At 54.8% G+C, this 22286-nt stretch overlaps 1 protein-coding gene across 1 annotated transcript; it reads left to right on the top strand.

The window, feature by feature from the left end:
• The first annotated feature begins 1547 nt into the window (after positions 1–1547).
• On the top strand, positions 1548–16230 carry PRDM12 (PR/SET domain 12). Its single transcript, XM_081594800.1, has 5 exons — positions 1548–1770; positions 3505–3695; positions 5210–5365; positions 13750–13861; positions 15818–16230. The coding sequence occupies exons 1-5, from the start codon at positions 1548–1550 to the stop codon at positions 16228–16230; spliced, it is 1095 nt and encodes a 364-aa protein (XP_081450926.1).
• The last annotated feature ends 6056 nt before the right edge of the window (positions 16231–22286 follow it).

Here is a 22286-nt window from a genome sequence, read left to right as displayed (position 1 = left end):
CTCCAGGAAGCCTTGGAACCTTCGTGAAGAAAGTCTGCTGGCCGGGTGAGGTTGAAGTGGGGTGGGGAAGCAAGTAGGGAGTGGGGGAGTGAAGTGGGAGGCCAGAAGAGAGAGAGAGAGGAGGCAGGAAGGGGTGCACGACGCTGGCGGGCTTCCCTAGGTCGCAGCTAAACTGAAGGAGCCAAGGATCTCCAGCCTCTAGCCAAGGGCGCAGCCAGCGCGGCCCGGCCCCAGGGAGCTCCCTGCAGATGCCGAGAGCGTTCGCTCCTGGGCACCGCCGCTCGCACTGGCGATGCTCCGGGGACCTCTTTCGATCTCCCTGCATCCGTCAGGAAAAAGCCTTTGCCAAGCGACCCGCAAATTTCGGTCTGCAGGTCTGCCCTTCCCAACCCCGATCTAGCCCCCCTAGGACCGGCAGATGTCTCCCGCGAAGCCGTCTCGGGCCAGCCTCAGCCCCGACGGCGGCCGCAGCTCCGCCCCGCAGCCCTCTCCGCTCAGAGAGGAGTTTCGCAACCGGCTACCGGCAGCCGGCCCGGCGGTTGCAGAGGCCCGTTTGAAGCGAAGCGCCGGCCTCCGCAGCGCCGTCTGCGCAGGAGTTCAGCGCGGGCCTGCGCCGGGCCGGCTGGCTCCGAGGCGACTACCACAGTCTGGGGCGTGGATCGAGGGGAGAGCGCGGCACCCGGCAGGGAGCGCAGGGGAGGTGAGTGGCGGGCTGGCGCGGCCGGGATGCCGAGCGCAGATCCGGCCTGGGATCGTGGGTGAGCGCGGGGCCGGAGGGCAGGCGTCTCCTCCTGCCTAGTCTTGGTCCCTGGAGTCCGAGCGAGCCTCGCTGCGCCCCCTGCCCTGATCCGCCCCCCTCCTCTCTTCGCCGCGGGCCGAGCCTCCTTCCCGGCCCGGCGCTTCCCACGGGGAGAGGAGGAGAAAGAAGCGGGGGGCGGGAGTGGGGCGGGGGTGGGGGTGGAAGGGCCGGGGAGGGGCAGGAGGAGCGCAGGGGGGGACCGATCCGAGTGGCCGAGCGCCCCCGCCCCCTTGAGCTCTGGCGGCGAAGGCTCCTCGAGTCTGGGCCGGGTACAACAAGTCTGTCCTCCGACGTCAGGGGGTCATTAATAACCAATTAGGAGGGTCACTGCGGCTCCTATAAAGGCGCTGAGATTTTTTGCCAAGGGGAAGACCGTCCGGGCCGGGTGTGTGAGAGGCGAGCGCGCGGCGGAGAGCCCCTCGCCGCCCGTTTCCTTGCAGCCACCCGCCTCCCACCCACCCCGCACCGCCCGCCCCCGCCTTCCCGCCCCCGCCTCCGCCTCCACCCCTGGCTCTCCAGCCCTCCGCGCCGCCTCTGCCATCGCTGCACATTTCTCGTCTCCCTCTGCCTTTCTGCCTCGCTCCCCCTCGTTCACTTCCCTCCCAGTTCCTCCTGCCCCTCTTCCTTCCCCATCACAGCCCTCTTCTCCCGCTCCTGGGCTCCCCCCGGCTCGCCCACCACATCCCCCGCCTCGGCCGTCCGTCCGTCCGTCCTTCCGTCCTCGGCGCCGGCGAGCCCCGGGCCGCCCATGATGGGCTCCGTGCTCCCGGCGGAGGCCCTGGTGCTCAAGACCGGGCTGAAGGCGCCGGGGCTGGCGCTGGCCGAGGTCATCACCTCCGACATCCTGCATAGCTTCCTGTACGGCCGCTGGCGCAACGTGCTGGGCGAGCAGCTCTTCGAAGACAAGAGCCACCACGCCAGCCCCAAGACCGCCTTCACCGCCGAGGTCCTGGCGCAGTCCTTCTCGGGCGGTGAGTCGCGCCGTCGGGGCCGATCGCATCCCTCTCTCCCCGCAGCCGCCTGGTTCCTGGGCCCACACGCGCGGGCCTCGGCGGGGACCAGAGGGCGGTGGCAGCCGCTCGTGCCCATCCTGGCGTTCCAGACGCGGCCCGTGACTCAGTTTCCCGTAAGCCGAGCCAGGGCGCAAGCAGCCAAGCCCGGGCGGACGGGCGGGCTGGGATGGTGGGGGGCGCCTCCACAGCGCGCGGCTCGGAGTCGGAGATCTGGGCGCTCCGGCTGCCGGGGCCGCCGCCCCCGCGCTTCCCCAGCCGCCCCTCACCCCTTTGAGCCGGCGGGTTCCCGGCATTTAAAGCCTTACTAGGCGTGTAATAGCAGTTGACTCAAAAAGAAGGGGTTTTAAATTCATTTAGTTAACTTGGGCTTGACCCGCGAGAGTTCCCACTTAAACCAAGAACTTTAAAAGGCAGCGGGGGCTGGGGAGGGGGCGGAGGGAGGGCGGACGGGAGAGAAAGCGGCGGAGAGAGAGCGAGGGAGAGAAAGAGAGAGGGAGAAAAGTTTCTTTTCTTTAAGATGTCTCAAGTTCTTACTCCTCATTCATCAACGCGCAAACAATATCTTTCCTCGGCGCTGGCATCTCTGAGCGTCGCCCCCTTTTCCCCCTTTACGATTTCTGTTCCTCTCTTAATTTACCGTGCAGACTAATTCCACTTCCATTCACGCTATGTCAACCGTCTAATCCCCGCTTTTTGTAAGGGGAATTCCTCGGCCCCTTTTAAACAAGTCCCCTCCGCATTGAGCTACAATTTACTGCTACAGCATTCTTCCAGGGCTAATGAATTTAGAATTAGCAATTTCTTTCGAATGGAGCCGAATGAATGCGATCACTTTAACAGCGTGACAAATTGCCGGCCGCGCTGCAACGGACACCGTTTAACCCCCCCCTTTCAGCCGGCCCGCTCGCCGGGTATTTTCCCAGGTAGCTTAGAGGGGAACCTTGTAAGACATGAAGGCCGCCCCTGTGCGCCTCGCCGCTCCCACCCCGGCTGCCCGGCCAAGGCAGGAGTACCACCCCCCCGGGGGGGTTGCGGGCCGCCCCGGCTCTTGCCCACCCGGAGAGGCGACTTCGCTGCTCGCCTAGGTCCGGGTACTGCCCTCCCTGGCACCCCCGTATCTCGCCGGGCAGCGAGGAACCCGGGCGCGCCCAGGGTCACCCCAAAAACGTGAAACACGGCCCGCCGCCGCCCCTGTTTCTTTTGAGTCTCCTCCGCCTCAAAAGCCCGAGTTCCTTTCTCAGCGCGGTCGGCGCACCCGGAGCGGAGTCAGAGCCCGTGGCCGAGCCCCGGGTCCTCCGACCGTGCCCTGCGCTCGGTGCCGCAGAGCACAACGCGCGCGGAGCCAAGGGAGAACCGCCCAGAACCCGAGCCAGGCGAAAGAATCTTGGCTGGGCCGTCACCTCCTCGTGGGAGCGGGCCTCAGTTTACTCATTGGTTAAGGCCTGCACTGCCGTCGGCCCAGCAGTTCTTAAACTTGGCCGAAGTGGAGGGGAGGGGCGGTTGTGGATGTTCTGAGAATTCGTGGAGAGACCCAAAACAAAAACAAACACAAGAAAATCCTCCTAGAAATGAATCCCAAAGGCACTTCTTGCTTTCGGAGGCTCTCCGGGTTGCTGAGCCTCCACCCCTCGGGGGAAGAGCTGGCTTCCCTGCCTGCTGCTCTGACCCAGTCCCTCTGCTTGGCGGCCACAGAGGTTCAGAAGCTGTCCAGCCTGGTACTGCCGGCGGAGGTGATCATCGCGCAGAGCTCCATCCCCGGCGAGGGCCTCGGCATCTTCTCCAAGACGTGGATCAAGGCCGGCACTGAGATGGGCCCCTTCACTGGCCGCGTCATCGCTCCGGAGCACGTGGACATCTGCAAGAACAACAACCTCATGTGGGAGGTAGGCAGGGTCGCTGGGTCCTGGGGCGGGGGGGGGCGAGCGGGGGGCAGGGGGTGGAGAGCAGCGTGGACTGTGGGGTATGGGATGTGGATGGGGCCCTGGCGGCCTGCCTGACCTGCACGGCTGGTTGCTCCCTTGCTGGAAGCTGTAGGCACTTTGTGCTGGGCCATGACTGGTCCCTGAGGTGGATTCCTACACCTGCCTGATGTCTGGAGGTTCCTCCCCAAATCGTAAGGGGAGGGCTCTCTCCTCCTGCGAACCTTTGGGAGCACTTCACCAGGGAGACCCAGAGAGGTCATGTGCCTTGCCCAGGGTCCCACTGGAGACCTGGAGAGCCATCTCTGGGACCCACCCCACCACCACCTGCATTATTTCCCCTCACTCCAGCAGCAGCAAAAGGGAGCCCCTCAGAGCCAACCCTGGCCTTGGGGTGATCATGGCTGGAAGGAAGGATGAAGGGAGAGGGTGCTCCCTGGAAATCAGCTTCGCAAACCAGGTGGAGCAATGACAGCGGACAGGAATGCTGGTAAACTGGCACGGAGTCCGTTTTCTGAGCATGGAGTCCGCTTTCTGAGTGCTGGGCCTGCATTCCACCAGATTGTCTCAGCAGCCCAATGAGTTGTTACACCCATTTTACAGAAGGAAAGTGACCTTCCATCCAAGGTCTTCTGTCTCTCCTCCCTACAACAGTGCCAGATGCCAACAAAGCCCTCCCCCACCACCACCACGGGATAAAGCCACTCCCAGAGCACTTCCGCCTCCTGGGGCTCTCCCTTTGAGAAGGGCAGGCTGATGCACCCACCCACTAATGTCATTTCCCCTCCCTTCCCCAGGGCTCTCCACCACGGGCCCCCTCCCAGCACACGCTCAAGGAGCCAAGTGGGACAAATCCTACACGTAGTCACAGGAGCAGAGGAAACAGGCCAGAGGGATGCCCCGAGGCCTCTCCTAACCTCACCTCCTCCCACACCTCTGGAGGCCTGGGCCAGCAGTTCCTTTCTCCACTGGTTGCTGGGTTAGGAAGTTGGGCTCCAGTAGATCTTGGAGTACTTTTGGTGGCTCCCACAAAGAGAGGCCAGGCCAAGGTCCCCAAGTGGGCCAGGCTTCCCTTTCTAGGCTCCTCTGTGTCCCCCTCTGAGGTCCTGGCCAGAGCTCTCCGCTGCTTCCCCGGAGAGCTGGCTGGAGGGGATGCCGTTTTGGTCAGTGATCTCCTGGAGACCCTTTTTCATCCGGAGGTGGGGAGGCCGTGGCAGCAGGAGCCTGTGGGGCCCTGGAGACTGACTCCCTGTTGGCCACTTCTAGCCAGCCGGCCTCAGGCAAGTCGCCGGACTGCTCTGAGCCCCCCTTTCCTCCGCTGGAAAACCAAGACGATAGTGGTGTCCACTTCCTGGGAGTGTTGGGAGGCTGGAGAGAGACAATGTGTGGATGCGCCTGGGGTGGGGCCTAGCCCTTGCCCCAGGCAGCACACACCACACAGCCCTGCCTCACCCGACCCCCGATTTACCTGCGCCCAGGTGTTCAATGAGGATGGCACGGTGCGCTACTTCATTGACGCCAGCCAGGAGGACCACCGAAGCTGGATGACCTACATCAAGTGCGCCCGTAACGAGCAGGAGCAGAACCTGGAGGTGGTCCAGATCGGCACCAGCATCTTCTACAAAGCCATTGAGGTGAGTGCGTATATCATTGCTTAGGGGGCAGTGGAGGTGCAGCCAGGCTGGGGTGCAGAGCAGTTGTGTCCAGGGACTGAGGTGGAAGCAAGAGGGGAGTGTTGGGGAAGATGCTGGCCCAGCTGGCTCTGCCCAGGCTGGAGGACTGAAGCCCGAGCATCATGGTCTCCAGGAGCATGACCTCCAGGGCAAGCTTCCTGGTGCAGATCAGAAAGGACAGAACCTTTGACTGTACGCCATTGTGAATGTCATGGGCACCTCAACAGTGAGGTCCTGGGATACCTGATGAGGGTGTCCTGGGATTGAGAAGCCACAGAGATGCAGAGAACAAGTCACGAGAAAGCAATCCAGGGAAAGCATCTGGTGGGGAGAGAGGGTATTGCGTCAGCAGTGTTTCAGCTGTGCATTGCCCGTCGTCCTGCGTGCATGGGCCACCAGTGACGTGTGGATGGTGTGGATCGCAACTCTAGCCTCAGCTATCACGTCCTCATCACTTGAGGCGTCAGGCTCTTCCTAGACGCGGTACGAGCATGATCGCATTTAATCCTCATGTATTTAATCTGCAAGGAAGGCTTCTGTGATCATCTACAGTTTACTGGGTCTCACTTGGTAGACTGGCAGACTCAGGAGCTTTTATGGGCATTGGAGTGGGGTGGGGGTAGGGCGATGTTAGCATTGATATCTGAGCGAGGGAAGCTTCTCAAACAAGACAGAAAGAGAGAGATAGCAGGCAGATATATATCACTTCCCATGATGGGAGTGGGGGTGGGGCAAGGAGCTGGCCAGGCCCAGGGCAGGAGGTTCAAGGGGGATGGAAAGGAGGTGTCCCCAGCAGGGAAATGCTTGGGCAGAGGCAGACAGGCTCACGCTATTTGGGGATGGGATGATGGCACAAGTGGTGGTAGCTGAGGCAGCCAGGCTGTTGGGCCCCTTAAGACCTTGTCCTTTGGCAGGAAATTTGCCCAGTGTCTGGCCCAGGACGGGGTGAGCAGTCCTGCCTCCCTGTGGCAGGTTGGCAACAAGTGCTGTGCCCGGGGTGGGGGGGGAGTGGGGGGATTGTGCCCCCACAATCCTCTGGACCCCACGCTTGTGGGAAGAGGCACGGTGCTTCTTGGGGTGGGGCTGGGCTTGGCTGAGTTTGGGGGTGTTCTGAATGATTCCCCCTCCCTTTAGTCCATTTTCTTTCTGCAACTCAGAGCCTCACATCTTTCTAAGGCTCCGAGGGGCCACTGGACAGTTGTTGCTCAATAACCAAACCCCAGGGAATCTCCCAGGGGTGGCAACAGAATGGCCTTTGCTTGGGCCCTGATGTGGCCAGGAGGTGTGTCCCAATGAGGGCTGGACCCGAGGAGGACCAGGAAGGGGTAAAGAGAGGTTAGGAATGCCCTAGAGGTCCATGGGTTAGGGCTCGGCTTTTTCAATGCCAGACCCAGGTTTGATCCCTGTCTCAGTACTGAGATCCTACAAGCCCTGCTGTGCAAAAAAAAAGGAAGGTGAGCAGTTCTTGGACTGAAGTTCGCATGAGATGGGATAGCGTGAGGACAGGACTGACCCGGACCCAGGCTGAGGGTGGTGGTGTTTCTTGTGACTGTTGGCTGGGCTGCCGCCCTACTGGAAAAAGGCCAACCCTAGGATTGGCCTCATGTGTGGCTGAACCCCACTTCTGGCAGAGAGCACCCCCTCTCACCTCACATGCATCCTTAACCTTTGTACACTGCTTCCTGGCTACCCTGAAACAGATGAGATGGGGGACACACACTCATTCCATCCCTCCCACGGAGACACGTGCACGCTCATATACACACACACTCACACATACAGGAAACGGGGTAAGGATGCCGATGTGATTTTAGCAAAGGACTCCCGACTGCATCAGTTATGGAGACAGGAGTCTCATCTCACTGTTCAGGTCACTGGCTGAGCACTGAGCAGTCAGGAAATACTAACAGACATTTGTACAGAAATTCAGAGTCAGAGGGCAAGGTGGCTAAGATGTATCTCCACGGAGGAATCTAAGATTATCAGATTTTTAAAAGTCATCTACATTTGATAGGGAATTAAAATTGAAGAAAAGAAGGGAATTTCCTAGTGGTCCAGTAGTTAGGCCTCAGCCCTCTCACTGCTGAGGGCCTGGGTTCAGTCCCTGGTCGGGGAACTAAGATCCCCAAAGCCACCACTCGGAGTGGCCAAAAAAACAAAGCAGAATAAAATACGTTTTAAACGTTGAAGAAAGTAGATTAGGAAAATATATCCTCCTGTATATGATCTAGGTTAGTGGATATAACCAGTTTGGCTATCCATGCTTTCACAGAATTAGCAAGCTGAGTGCTGGAGTGAGGGATAAGAAAACACAAAATATCACCCATTTTACTTTAAACAAGTGATGTTGGGCACATTTTTTTTGTGTGTGTGGTGGTAGTTTTCTTAAAGTGATGCGCCAAAATGTCAGATGCCAATTACCGGACCAGCTGTGCGTCTGGGTGTGTGTGACTGACTGCCATGCAGCAGGGCTCGGCTGGAAGAAATTCCTGCTGCCCCAGGCCACTCCCCTGGATGCCGCTGGAGTACGGGGGCTGTTTGTTCTGTGTTTGTGTGAGGGAGCCAAGAAGGGTCTGTGCCATGACCTGTTTTCTCAATCTTCCTGTCATCTAGAACTGCTATGTTTATTTCATAACAGTAACCCGTTTCTTGCAAAAAAGAAAAAAAAAATGGAAAGAAGCATCTTCATAAAATAAGCAGAATATACGAATGTGGCTCTGAAATCTTCTATAAAGACAAAAGGAAGGCCGTCCAAATGGAGACGAGGGTGATGGGTTTCTGGGGCCAGCCAGTCCAGGTGGATTTGGCATCTGGCTGGATTTGCCGGCATGTTATACTAGGACCCTCCTCCCTTTGCTGTCTTCTACCACAGAAGAATCTACTGTAACCTCAGGTGCTTAAAATGACATTTCTAGAAACTGCCCAGCACATGGCACATGGGCACTACATGTTAATGAATAAGTCTTTCTCCGGGTGACGGGAGCTGGTTCGAAAGTAGACACACAGACCTGTTTCTCCCAGAAAAACAAAACTGATAAATAAAACCGGCTGCCCTGTGAAGCAAGAAATTTGACCCCCAAATTCAACACAAGTAAAGTATTTAGGAATAATTTATGCAAATTTTGGATTTGGGAACTGGGAAGAAACTTCTCAGGCTTTCCTCTCCTGATGTTTTGGCATGGGACTGTGCCCTGAAACGTGGGCTCTTTCCTTTCTTGCGACTTTTCTTCTCATTCCAGGCTACTGAACTTCTTCCCCTAGAGCCCAACAGCTCCATCTCTCCATCTTTCTTTTTCTATGAGGACAGGCCCTATTTTCCTTTCAGTCTTGCTCACTGGTGGGTGCAGTTAAGGGACTTTGATTATTAATAACAAGCATCATTAATGATTACTGTGTGCCAGCACCACGCTAAGGATTTTCGCAATTTTCATCCCCTCAGCCTGGGGCTTTCCCTATCCCCATTTTAATGACGATGAAACTGAGGTTCAGGGGGATCTTGGGAGACTGTTGAGCTGTGGTTTGAATTTGTCTGACCCCCGGGCGGAGCCCTCGGTCACTGCGCCATGGGACCTCCCTGGCCAATAGCTATTTGTTGCAACTCTATTAATTGGTGTGTCAGGACATCTGTGGTACAATGGAAATTGATATTCGTCCAGATGACACCGAGGTCCTTCTGGACGAGGGTTTCTGTACCGCCACGGGCAGGGGAGTGGCAGGGGGCATCAGAGCCTCCTGGGAGCATGTTCAATGGTGTGACATGAATTTATATTAGGGAAACAAACCCAACCCCGTACATGTTTTCAACTGATAATAAAAATTCAGAAATGGGTCAGGACAAAACTTCTGGGCTGATAGGGAAAGTGAAGAAGCATGCGTTGGGAGATTATGTAATCTATCAACTAAAGAGTCAGGCTCTGAAATTCACCCAGAGTCTTGATGATGCAAACTTTACGGTGAGGAATTCGTCTCTTTGGGAATTGCTTTGTTTATTGTGTGTCCTGAGTTAGTCTCTACTCTCCAGAAAAGTGAACAAGCAGCTGATTCTCATTCTCCGAGCCCCAGTGGAGAGCCCCGGCTGGGCCAGGCCAGAGTGTTGACTGGAAAGAAATGCGGCTAGGGTCTTCCCAGGCGGTCCAAGGGTTAAGACGTCACACTTCCACTGTGGGGGGTGGGTTCGATTCCTGGTGGGGAGACTAAGATCCTACATGCCGTGCGGTGGACCCCCCCCAAAAAAAGGAGAAATAGGGCTCCTGAGGGCACTGGAGGTCCCTGCAGAGGACCATGGCTGTTCTTTGCTTTTAGGCTATTATTACCATCCGGGAACCTCCGGCCAACGGTACTAGGATCTCAGGGAACAGGCTGCCGGTTCTTCGGTTCTCCTGGTCTCCATCTCTGGGGTCACTGGGAGCAGGCAGAGGCCAGAGATCCAGGCCAGGAGCTGCCGCTGGTTTCCCGGAGCTCTGATGGGTAGAGAGAACCTTTAGTGCCCGGCCTCTGAGAGGTGAGGCCGCCTTCGCCAGGGCTGCTTTGAGAGCTGGACACTTCCTTTTTTTTTCTTGACCAGGATAACCTCAAATACTCTCATGTCATCAGTTCTGATTACTTTATTTTTAAACCTTTTTAATTTTGTACCGCAGTACAGCCGATTAACAATGTTGTGATAGTTCCAGGTGAACAGCGAAGGGACTCAGCCATACAGACACATGTATCCATTCTCCCCCAAACTGGAAACTTCTTGCTGTCTGGGGATGTGTGTCATTGTCAATTCTAGCAGGTTCTTTTCAACAGATTTTCTTTCTTTAAAAACGATTCTTTTTGTGGGACTTCCCTGGTGGTCCAGTGGCTAAGACTCCACGCTCCCAGTGCAGGGTGCCCAGGTTTGATCCCTGGTTAGGGAACTAGATCCCACATGCTGCAACTGAAAAAAATAAAGGTCCCTCCTGTTGCAACTAAGACCCGACACAGCTATATTCTTTTTGTATAAAAGTAATATGTGCTCATTAATTATTAAAACATCAGATGCAGCATGTGGAAGACATAAGCCAATTTTAATCAGCATTAAAAAAAGCATGGTCTCAAAATGGCAAACCCATCTGAGGAAAGATTTGAAGAAAACCAGAAAACATGGCTGGGCATCTTGGGTGGGAGAATTACTTTTCCCAATATGCTCCTTTATGTCTGTGTCACTGTTCTAATTTTTAAAATCCAGGCGTAACATTAATTTTAACACATTTGAAAAACGTGTCCATAAATAAATGACTAAGCCTTATGTCGAAATAGTCAATATTAAAGCGCTTATTTTAAAAATATTATCCCCAACCACCATTTTGAATAATAATCTTCAGAATTCATGCATTTCCAGATGTTCTTGGCTCCTCATTCATCACCATGATTGCTGTCACTGTTATATTTGTTTTCTGTTTCATAAGGGTTGTCACTGTCAGTTCAAATGAAAAGGCCGGTGTTGACTCAGGTATTTGACTCCTGGACTACAAGTCTGGAGATGGTGATGCAGTTTTCAGACATTGTGGGGGCTTGCTCACCCCCTCACCCTACCTCTGGGCTTTTCCCTGCCGCTCAGGGCAGATGGGGCCAGGACACAGTGGCGCCAACGTGGTATTGGCATTTTTTCTGCCTTGTGGCACGCGGGATCTTAATTCTTCAGCCAAAGATTGAACCTGGCCCTCAGCGGTGAAAGTGCCAAGTCCTAACCAGTGGACCACTGGGAAATTCTCCAGTCTGTGCTTTTGATGGTCACTGAAGGCAAAGCCACGGTCATCCTGGGCCCCCCCTCGCCACACTGCAGGCTCTGTGGGGACAACTGGGGGACCCAATACCGCAGAGATGGATGCCCAGCAGAGGTGTGATCACTGTGTTATGGTTGAGGAAACTGAGGACTGATGACAGAAGGTCACTTGCCCAAGGGGGATGCTCAGCAGGTGGGGTACCCAGGTGGACCCTGATCTGTGTGACCCCCGGGCCTGAGCCGGAACCCTCAGCAGTACCATCTCCTGATGTACAAAGATCTGGTGTCATCTGAACATTGAATCCAGGGGCTGGGACAATGTCAGAGGTGACTGAAAACAACCCATCTTAGAGTTGGGGGGACCTCAGAGATCATGCTCCCCACCCCCCTCATTTGAGGAGACAGCTTAGGAAGGCTGAGTGCTCACCTAAGGTCACCCAGGGACCCAGGGACTGAAGGCCCACCGGCACCATCTCTCAGCAGCTTCTTTCACAGTGAATTTATCCTGCATACTTTAGCTCCATCACCCTCTTTTCTAAGGGGTTCACTGAACCTCTCTCAGCTTTTCCAGCAGGGCCTCCAGCTCTGACCTACTGGCCTCCTTGATAGTGGCCATGCCTATCAGAGGCCACGAGGACTCTTGCTGCAGTGCCAGATTCTCATCTACCTGCTTTTAGGCACGGCCTAATTTCCCTTGGCTTCTGAGACTGCATTTAGTCTTTCCATATTTAAACCCCATCAATCTGAGTGGGTGTGGCACCCTCTGCCAGGCTCCTTGTCACTCACTGACCATGTGGCTTGCCATGACACCCCAAGGGCCATGGGGTCTGTTGGAAAGGGGCACAGGGATCTCAGGCTGATCATCGGAGGATGGACATTGCCTAGGCCCCCTGGAACTTCAGTTCTCCCATCCCCTCCTCTCCCTGCTTCCCTCCCCTGCAGGGTTGGGCAGAGCTGGCTCTGATGGTCTGAGGTTGTTCCTGGCTCAGACCAGAGGAACACAGTGTGGTGAGCAGAATAGTTCTGATTGGCAGGGTTCTGCAGGCCAGAACCAAAGGGAAGGGGTGGGGGCCTTTTCTGTGACCCTGGGGGCCAAGGAGAAGGGTCTGTTCTAGAGTGATTTCAGACAGCCTACATGGAGTCCTCTGTGATTTTTTTGTATTCACTTCAACTAAAAGAGGACTCACCCAGGGACTTCCCTCAGTGGTTAAGACTTTGGGTTCCCACCACAGGGGGCATGGGTTCAATTCCTGGTCCAGGAACTAAGATCCCACATGCCACATGATGCAGCCAAAAAACCAAAAAGGACCCACTAGGAAAACAACCCAGCTGTCGCCTGCGGGTGTCCAGCTTTCTCTGGGCCGATCAGAGAGTGATCCCCAGGGTGGGTGCCAGAGTCACTCCTCTGGGGTGCAGGCCTCAGGAGGTGATGGGCCTTGCCCTCTCTCCTTTGCTCTACCTGGCTGGGACCTGAGGGTTCTTCACCTTGAGTAACTGGCTGCCACCAAAGGGGTGGCGGGCCCCTGGGATGTCCCAGAGGACGGGGTCAGCACCACCTCAGGAGGGAGCCTTCCACAGCCTCACTGGATTGTCACTGCAGAGCCCTCCCATGGCAGGTCCCTGAGGCAGGTCCTCCCCTGGGAGCAGCAGAGCCCTGTCACTGTGGAGTTCTCTGCCATAGACTTGTCGTTGTTTAGTTCCCAAGTCATATCTGACATGTTTGCAAACCATGGACTATAGCCTGTGAGGCTCCTCTGTCCATGGAATTTTCCAGGCAAGAATACTGGAGTGAGTTGCCATTTCCTTTTCCAGGGGATCTTCCTGACCCAGGGATTGAACCCTCGTCTCCTGTATTGCAGGCAGATTCTTTACCTCTGAGCCACCTGGGAAGCTGTACCATAGATCTATGACATGGCGAGATAGATCTCTTTTAAGGCTGGGTGTCCTGGTATTTCTGGAGGCAGAAGCATTCATTGATCTGAATGCTTCTTTTTTAGCCATATGCAGGGAGTCATACAGAGCCCTGTGATGGGGAGAGAAGTGTATGTGATGTGGTGCTGCCTCCTGGGTGTGCTGGTTGAGAGATGTTTCCAGAACACCATCAGACAGGGTGTAACTGAGAACCACAGGGCACCCTGCAGCCCATGCTCCTTGGGGACATTTGGCTTAGCCCTGCAGACCCGAGGGCTGGCTGGCTCTGGCTCTGGTTCCTCTCGGAGAGAAATGACAAGTTTTCTAGCTTTCCTTCTTCAGTTACTTCTGCTTACAGCATGGTTTCCATCTCACTGTTGTCAGTTTGGGAGAGTGGCCAGGAGACAGCTCTGGTCCTAGCAGCAGAGCTGGGATGAGACAGTGAGAAGCCTGGGCAGAGTGAAGCCGAGGGGGAGAGCATCCCAGGGCCTCCTGTGTCTGTGAAGCTTGTTGGAGGTAGCCTGGTAGAAAGGGACCCCAGTGTGGCTCTCTTGGGGCTGCAACTGTATCCACGTGTCCATGGTGGGAGCTAGGACAGCTCCTCTTGGCTGTGAGGGGACATCCCCCTTGGCAGGGGAGAGCAGGGGGCTTCTGCCTCCCTGACTTCCACTTGCCTCCTTCCCTGCAGATGATCCCTCCTGACCAGGAGCTGCTGGTGTGGTATGGAAATTCACACAACACCTTCCTGGGGATCCCCGGTGTGCCCGGACTGGAGGAGGAGCAGAAAAAGAACAAGCATGGTAGGTAGTCCCCATGAGTCCACAATGACAACGGACCACAGAACTCAGAGAGTGAGAGAGTGAGGGTGTGTGTATGTGTTTGGCAGGGAAACTCCTGGCCTCTGGGGACCTTGGTTCTGCCTCCAGCAGCATCAAGCACATGGCACTTCCTGGTTTAAGGAGGCTGATGCCCCTGGAGCCGCTGCCATGGTCCAGGCATGGATGGAAGACAGTTCTGATTCTGGACAAAATAGACTGTCTGGAGGCAGATTGGGTAGAGGGAGAAGCAGGGTGTGGCAGAGGAGCAAGGGGCCAGGCAGTAAGGTCACTGGATTGAATTCCAGTTCTGCTGTGCAATCTTGGGAAATGGCTCTGTGCTTGGTTTCCCTACCTCTAAATGAAGGATGTTTGTTGGGCAAGATGATGTCTAAGTACCCTCCCAGCCCTGTCCATGGTGCTGGACCTGGCACAGAGTAGGTACTCAGTGTGCATCTGTTGAATGAAGACTGAGCAGAGTGTGTGTGCGCACGTGTGTGTTTCTTGGTTGGGAGGGGGGCACTGATCATGATGATAGAGACCATTTGCTCAAGACCTATTTCCTGCCAAGTATTGGGCTAAACCTTTTATAGGTATCATCCCACTTGGGTTCTCATAAAACCTTTGTGATATTTGGTCATTTTTATTTTTAAAGGATGAATCTGAGGCTCAGGAACTACTGTCTATCCAGCCTTTGCTGTAATGTTTCACAAACCATTTTTTCTGATCCTTATAGCAACCTTTTGGGGGTGATGTTATCATTACTTTCATTTTGAGGATGAGAAAAGTGAGGTAGTACAGTTCACCGGTACATAGTTGAAAAAGTGAAAGTTGCCCAGTTACACCCAACTCTTTGCAACCCCATGGACTGTAGCCCACCAGGCTCCTTTGTCCATGGAATTTTTCAGGCAAGAATACTGGAGTGGGTTGCTTTTACCTTCTCCAAGGGATCTTCCCAACCCAGGGATCGAACCCAGGTCTTCTGCATTGAAGGCAGATTCTTTACCATCAAGGCCACCAGGGAAGCCCTGGTACATACATGGCACTCAGTAAATATTTGTGGGATAAATAAATGAAAGGTTTTGCGGGGAGAGGAGTAGTTATAACAGTTACTACCATTTATGGACTGTTACTATAAGCCTGGTACTTCCCAACTCTGGGCTTAGGCAGGTAAAGTGCTTTATATAGAGTAACCTTTGAAGACATCAGCTTTTTTCATGATCATCTCAGCAAGATCCCACTCCAGTATTCTTGCCTGGAAAATACCATAGACAGAGGAGCCTGGCGGGTTACAGTCCATGGGGTCACAAAGAATCTGACACGACTGAGGACTGAGCACACACCCGCACTCAGGTGTAGCTGTGCATAATCCCGTGAGGTCGTAGTAGGTTCCCATTTTTTAAAAAAATATTTTTCAAAATTTATTTATTTATTTTAATCGGAGGATAATTACTTAACAATACTGTGATGGTTTTTGCCTTACATCAGCATGAATGGGCCACAGGTCCCCTCTATCCTGAACCCACCTCCCTCCTCACCTTATCCCTCCAGCTTGTCACAAAGCACTTGGCTTTGGGTGACCTGCCTTCAAGTAGGTTCTCATTGTACTGGATGAGAGACTTGAGGCTTGCCGGAGAGGCTAAGTCACTAAGTCCCCGAGATCTCGCAGCATGGGTCTGGAGTCCAAATCCTAACGGATGCCAGGTCAGGGCGCTCGCTGCCCCCTCCCACCCCTGTGCGGCGCCCCCGATCAGTCTGCGGAACGGTCACCCCGACGGATCGATGATCCGAGGCGGCTGAGCCCCGGGAGGGGCGCCCCTCGGAGAGGCGTACGGGGAGGGGGGTATCGAGCCGCGGGTCTCGAGGAGGCTAACGAGGCTGCTCTCTCTCTCCTCCTCCCCGCCTGCCCGCCCCGCACCCGGACCCCGCCCGCGCGGCCAGAGGACTTCCACCCGGTGGACTCGGCAGCGGGCACCGCCGGCCGCATGCGCTGCGTCATCTGCCACCGCGGCTTCAACTCGCGCAGCAACCTGCGCTCGCACATGCGCATCCACACGCTGGACAAGCCCTTCGTGTGCCGCTTCTGCAACCGCCGCTTCAGCCAGTCGTCCACGCTGCGCAACCACGTGCGCCTGCACACGGGCGAGCGCCCCTACAAGTGCCAGGTGTGCCAGAGCGCCTACTCGCAGCTGGCCGGCCTGCGCGCCCACCAGAAGAGCGCGCGCCACCGGCCGCCCAGCGCCGCGCTGCAGGCCCACTCGCCCGCTCTGCCCGCGCCGCACGCGCACGCGCCCGCGCTTGCCGCCGCCGCCGCCGCCGCCGCCGCGCACCACCTTCCGGCCATGGTGCTGTGAGCGCCTGCGCCTGAGTGCGCGCCCCCGCTCCCCGCGCGCACCCTCTTTGCCCCCCCCCGCGCGCCCCCGCCGCCCAGACCCCGGGCCGCCGCGCGACACCTGCCGGCCAGGGTGCTGTGAGCGCCTGCGCCTGCGTGCGCGCCCCCGCTCCCCGCGCGCACCCTCTTTGCCCCCCCCCGCACGCCCCCGCCGCCCAGACCCCGGGCCGCCGCGCGACACCTGCCGGCCAGGGTGCTGTGAGCGCCTGCGCCTGCGTGCGCGCCCCCGCTCCCCCCGCGCGCGCCCCCGCCACCCAGACCCCCGGCCGCCGCGCGACACACGGCTGTCATCGCTCCTGACGCGACCTCCCGGCCGCACGCGGCCGCCGGACCCGGCGCTGTAGGCGCGCCCCAGAAATGACGCCCAGGCTTACCCTCTTCGCCCCATTTTCTCACATGAGGACCCTGAGCGGCGAAGTCCTTCTCCCAGGCCTCCCCTCTCCCCGACCTCCCCTCTCCCCGACCTTCCCTCTCCCAGACCTCCTCTTCAGATGGTCCCCGAGTCGCGCGCCTCTTGAGTCGGCTGACCGGGATGATATAGCTCCCTCTTGGGTGGCGGGAGAGGTGACTGAAAGCCTCGCTGAGAGTCCTCAGCGAGGGCGGGGGAAGGGAGATCCCCCCACCCTCACAGAGAGCCGCGTGTTGGGAATGGAGAGCGACCTCCCCGTCCCAGGGTGGGCACAGCGGGCCCCGGGGCTGGCACGCGCCATCTCTCTCCTCCTCCCTCCTCAGGGACTGGTATCCTGCAGTGTCTGCCCGCTTGAGAGCTGGGGGCTGGCGGGCTCAGGGGCAGCCAGAGGAGGCCGGAGAGACCTGCCCTACCTGCCAGGACGGGGTCGGGGGGGGGGCTTCTCTCCTTTGGGCCACCTGCCCCCCCAAAATGGGCTCCCTGCGGACACACAAGGCACAAATGTGCCAAACAGGCTGAGAAAGAAGGCAAAACCGCGATGGCTCAGCGGTAAAGAATCTGCCTGCCATGCAGGAGATCAGGTTCTATCCCTAGGTGGGGAAGATCCCCTGGAAGAGGGCATGGCAACCCACCCCAGTATTCTTGCCTGGAGAATCCCATGGACAGAGGAGCTTGGTGGGCTACCGCCCACAGGATTGCAAAGAGTCGGACACGACTGAAGCGACTTAAGCACGCACCAAGGCAAAATAGAAATCCACTCCCTGGGATAAGGCCTGCCTCTCTTTAGGCCTACGCTTCCCATATACCCATCTGTAAAATGAGAGAATTGGACCAACGCCGCCTCGCCTTCAGCTCTAACGTCAAGCTTGGAAAGGGAATGCGCCACCCTTCTCGCCATCCTTCGGCACCAGGAGGCCAAGACTGGCTTTTGGGCCCGGAAAGCATCTCCGAGCTGTGCGGGATGCCAGGAGGTTCCGCCCTTGGCTCCGTCGGGTTTCCCCAAGCTCTGGGCCGTGTGCGCCCTCTAGTGTCGCCTTTCCCACCTTGCAGTCATTTACTAGAATCCCGCATAGGGCGTTTTGTAAAATAAACTATAATAATATTGATGAAAAGTATAAAATGTATAGAGTTTTCAAGAACCTGTGTTCTACTTCCAGAAAACGGTCACTTTAACTTTGTAAATATTTATCTTAAATGATATTTACGAACCTGCGATATATATTATTTGATTGTACATGTACAACTGTAAATACATTTGTACCTCTCTTGTATTCTAAAATAAAAATTACTTGGAACATTTACCATTTAGCATCTGAATGAGTCGACGCTTTTGTCTGCATGAAAGGGAAACGTGGAAAATGTCTAGAAGTTGGAGAATGGGCAGGAAGAGTTGTTTCACCTACTGGTTTTGAAAATAACCATCCTTGTCGCAGCTGGGGCGTCAGCTCCCCAAAGAGAAGGCCACAGTATAAAGCAGTCAAAGCTCACAAGGCGCTGGGCAGATTCCTCCTGGTTTCCGGCTGAGTCAAATATCAGTGTCTTGCTTTGTTACTGCCCCCAAATCTTTGCTGCTGCTTTTTAAAAAATTTTCATGGACAGCTTGAAGGAATCCATGCAGCCCAGGCAGGTGGACCAAGAAATACCCTCCCAACACCTAGAATTTCCAAATGCTCTGGTGCTCATTTCCAGACTCTTCTTCAGGAAGAACAAAGAGCAGGGAGGCCATCAGCATAGGGCCAGGCCCCGGCTCTCCTCTCCAGGACCTCCTGGCCAGGAGGAAGTGCACAAACTGGGAAGTGTGAGTTCGCGCCTGTGCTCTGGCCCATCACAGCCATGAGGCTGTCACCCTCCCAACCCGCTGGCATCCATCAGGCCCACCTCTCTGTGCATTCTAGCTGTGCGTACACACACACACACACCCCTGAAGATGCTGGAATTCACAGTTGTACATACAGGCCATTCCCATCTCGAGCTTCAGGTATCCCCAAAGACCCTGTGCTTCGGGGGACTGGTCTTGCCCCCTGGCATGTGGAGGCACAGGCAGAGGCGAACACTTGAAGGTCCTGCAAGTTGTTCACTTGCAGGTCTTGGGGGCCAGTGGGGGACATCACTCTTGGTACTCCTCTTCATCCCGTTACAACTCTTGCTTCTCCTTTGATTCCTCACGAAACGTTTTCCGATGCCTCCGGTGGCCCCTGGCCTTACCCTCCTCTCACTGCAACGCAGTGTCAGACTTCATAAAAGTCAGTGGGCCAGCCCTTGATCAAAAATCTAAATTGCTTTCTGTAGGTAATTCTATGAAGTTCCAACCAGCAGATCTGAAGGGCAACAGCCCCTGCTCCAGAACCCACTTGGTGGCAGCAGGCTGTAATTGCAGACTAAAGTGCCTGTGTTCCACCTATAGTGTTGCTGGCACTGGAGATAATAGGATGAGCAGAGAGGCACTGGTCACCCGAAGGACTCCATACCGGTGGGGGTTTCCCTTGCAGCTCAGCTGGTAAAGAATCCACCTGCAATGTGGGAGGCCTGGGTTCGATCCCTGGGTTGGGAAGATCCCCTGGAGAAGGAAAAGGCTACCCACTCCAGTATTCTGGCCTGGAGAATTCCATGGGCTATACAGTCCCAAAGAGTCATGTCCCAACCCAAAGAGTCGTGTCCAAACCCGAGAGTCATGTCCCAACCCAAAGAGTCTTGTCCCAAAGAGTCGGACACAACTGAGCGACTTTCACTCACTCAATGGGAGGCTTGATACTCAAAGCCTAATCTCTTACTTTGTTGACTTTTCCAGCAGGGGCCTCAGGCTCCTTTCCCAACAGTGCACGTCCCCCTCCTCCCAACAAAGGCACACAAATACAGCTAGAGTAATTTTTGAGTTTAGGGATTTATACGAGTGCATTTCAGGAATCCTCCCCATAAACCCGTGAACTTGATGCTCTTTTTTCTTCATGGTCCCCCTTCCGATGCTCTGTTAATGTCCATCTGAATTATGAGAAATCTGAGGCATAGAGGAAGTCATTTGCCCATGTCACTTAGCCAATGAGTGGCAGAGCAGGTTTCACCGTGGCAACTAACCCTAGAAGCCAGGCTTATGACCAGTAGGCCCCGCCACCTCGCAGTCAGTTTGCAGATTCAATCCGAAGGGCTTGCTCCGTATCCTATAGGCATGCAGTATAGACCAGCACTGTAAATTGACCTTGTAGCCTTAATCTTGGAAAACTCACTTATTCATTCTTGTAGCTTTGGGGATTTAGATTCCTTAGGACTTCTATGTACACGATCATGTTGTCTGTGAATAAGGCAGTTTTATTTCTTCTTTTCCAATCAAAATGACTTTCATGTCTTTTTTTTTTTTATTGCATGGTTCAGGACTTCTGTGTATAGAGAGTTCTAGATACAGGCCACCGGTCTGTGTTTGAAACCCTACTTGGCCATTCACTAGCTGTGTGACCTTGGACAAGTGAATTAATGTCTATGTGTCTCAAGTTCCTCAAATGGAAAATAGGGTGATACTTACCTCCTAAGGATATTGTGAAGACTAAGTGGGATAATGGATGTAAGTGAAGTACATGGCTTGGTATCTGGCACATAGTAAGTGCTCAGTAAATGGAAACCATTGTTTCCACCAAGGATGCCTTTGATGGAGCGAAGGGTTGTGGCTGCTTCTACCACCCACTTCATTGGGCATCCTGCAGGGGCATCTAAAGCAGCTGTCCACCACCTCATCTCCTGCCCTTTCCATTAGCCATTATCCTCGGAGCTCTTGAAATGGAGGAACAGATATCCTAAGCTTTCAGCTTCCTTCCCACCTTGGGGCTGGTCTGCTGGGCTGTGTGGCCATGACGGGGTGGGACAGATTAAGGACAATGACTTGTTAGCACCCATCCTGACTGCTTCCCATGACATGGCTGCCTTGGGATAGTCAAACTTTGTGCACGTTGGCTCAGGGCTTCAAGGGCGGGTGTTGTAGGAGAACCAGGCTGCCTAGTCTGTTCTGATCCACCCTTGGAGTCCTGTAGAGGCACTTTTGACATGCGCTATCAAGGTGATGGACAGCTGCCTTAGTCACAAGCCTGCCCAGATGTAAGACAAGGAGGCACAGACTGCCGTTCTTAAAATTCGTGGACTTGCTTAAAAGCTGCATAGGCATCAAAGCTTCTTCTAATGTTTTGAGGAGAGGCAGTCCTCAAAACATGAGGTCCTTGGGTGGAAATCTTTTTACACATCACTGATTGCAAAACTTCTGGGGGAAAAAAAATTAGAGTTCCCTGGTGGTCCAGTGGTTAGGACTCCATGCTCCCAAAGAGCTCAGGGCTAAGCGGGTCCCTGCTGCCTCTGTTTTCACACTTTTCCAGATTTCCTTTTTGGTTACTTTCACTCAGAGTTCTCTGTCCCCCTCAACCAAACTCCCGAGCGTCAACAGTTCCTTGCCTTCAAGGCTCATTCGAACACCATTGCTGTCAGGAGGTCTTTTCTGTCCTCCTCTTAACCCCCCACCTCCGATCCCTGAGCTCCTGACCAAACGCCCTGATGCCTGGGGTAGAAACGCTTCAGAAATGCTTGTGGAATAAGTTCATTCATTCCACATATACTTGCTGAATGCTGTTCTAAGAGTACCCGGGTTTGTTTTTCTTTTTTTTCATCTTGTGACGGCTCTGCATGGCATGTGAGATCTAGCTCCCTAACCAGGGGAAAATTCAGTGACAAGAAATAAAACAAGATCAAGTGATAAAAACAGGATTAGTCTAGGTAAGGTGGTCAGGAAGGCTTCTCTGAGGAGGTGATATATGAGCTGAGATCTAAGTGAGGAGGAGCTACACGAAGACCTGGAGGGAAGAGCGTTCCACGCAGGCAGCGCCAAAAGCACACACATCCTTGGTGCCAGCACCTCTGGCTGCAGCGTGTGTACTGGGTAAGGGAGCAGGTTCAGTCGCAGATGGGCAGAGTCAAGCAAAGATGAGTCTGGATTTTATTCTTGGGAACAGGGAAGCTGCCAGAAGTGTTCTAAGCAAGGAAGTGATTTAATTTGATCTGTTTTTATTTCTTATTTTATTTTTGAATATCCTAAAAGACTTAATTACTTACTTTTACCCTTTTCCATTATGGTTTATTTTTTAAAAAGTGAAAGTGAAAGTTAGTCACTCAGTTGTTTGCTTAATGCAAAGCACCAGACACTCAGAATGTGCAGGCTCTAGGGTGAAGCAGGTGCAGTCAGAAGGAACATGGCCCTACCGCCAACTGCTGTGTGAATTCTAGTCATTTTGGGGGCCTCAGTTTCCTCCTCTTTAAAAAGGTACCTTCAAGTGGACTGAATGTTTATGTTCACCCCAAATTCATATATTGAAATCTTAACCCCAAGGTGATGGTAGTAGGAGGTGGGTGGGGCCTTTGGGAGATGATTAGGTCATGAAGGTGGAGCCTTCATGAATGGGATTGGTGCCTTATAAAAGAGACCCCAGAGAGCTCCCTGGCCCCTTTCACCATGCGGGGGTCACAGGGAGAGGACAGCTATCTGAACCAGACACTGAATCCGCCTCTATACTAAGACAGATCCACAATTCCAATATTGTGAAAAGCTCCATAAACATAAGTGCCGTGAGAATGGGAGGGGT

The sequence above is a fragment of the Giraffa tippelskirchi genome, chromosome 4 (genome assembly GCF_054371585.1).
Source record: "Giraffa tippelskirchi isolate mGirTip1 chromosome 4, T2T-mGirTip1v1.2.pri, whole genome shotgun sequence".
In the NCBI taxonomy this organism is placed as follows: Eukaryota; Metazoa; Chordata; class Mammalia; order Artiodactyla; family Giraffidae; genus Giraffa; species Giraffa tippelskirchi.
The sequence above is the reverse complement of the archived record's forward strand: the minus strand, read 5'-3'. Positions and strand labels throughout refer to the sequence as shown.

Coding starts and splice junctions, on each gene's coding strand:
- PRDM12 (XM_081594800.1), top strand. CDS start 1,548: ATGATGGGCTCCGTGCTCCCGGCGGAGGCCCTGGTGCTCAAGACCGGG. Junction 1,771..3,504: donor GGCGCAGTCCTTCTCGGGCG/GTGAGTCGCGCC, acceptor TGGCGGCCACAG/AGGTTCAGAAGCTGTCCAGC. Junction 13,862..15,817: donor GCAGAAAAAGAACAAGCATG/GTAGGTAGTCCC, acceptor CCGCGCGGCCAG/AGGACTTCCACCCGGTGGAC.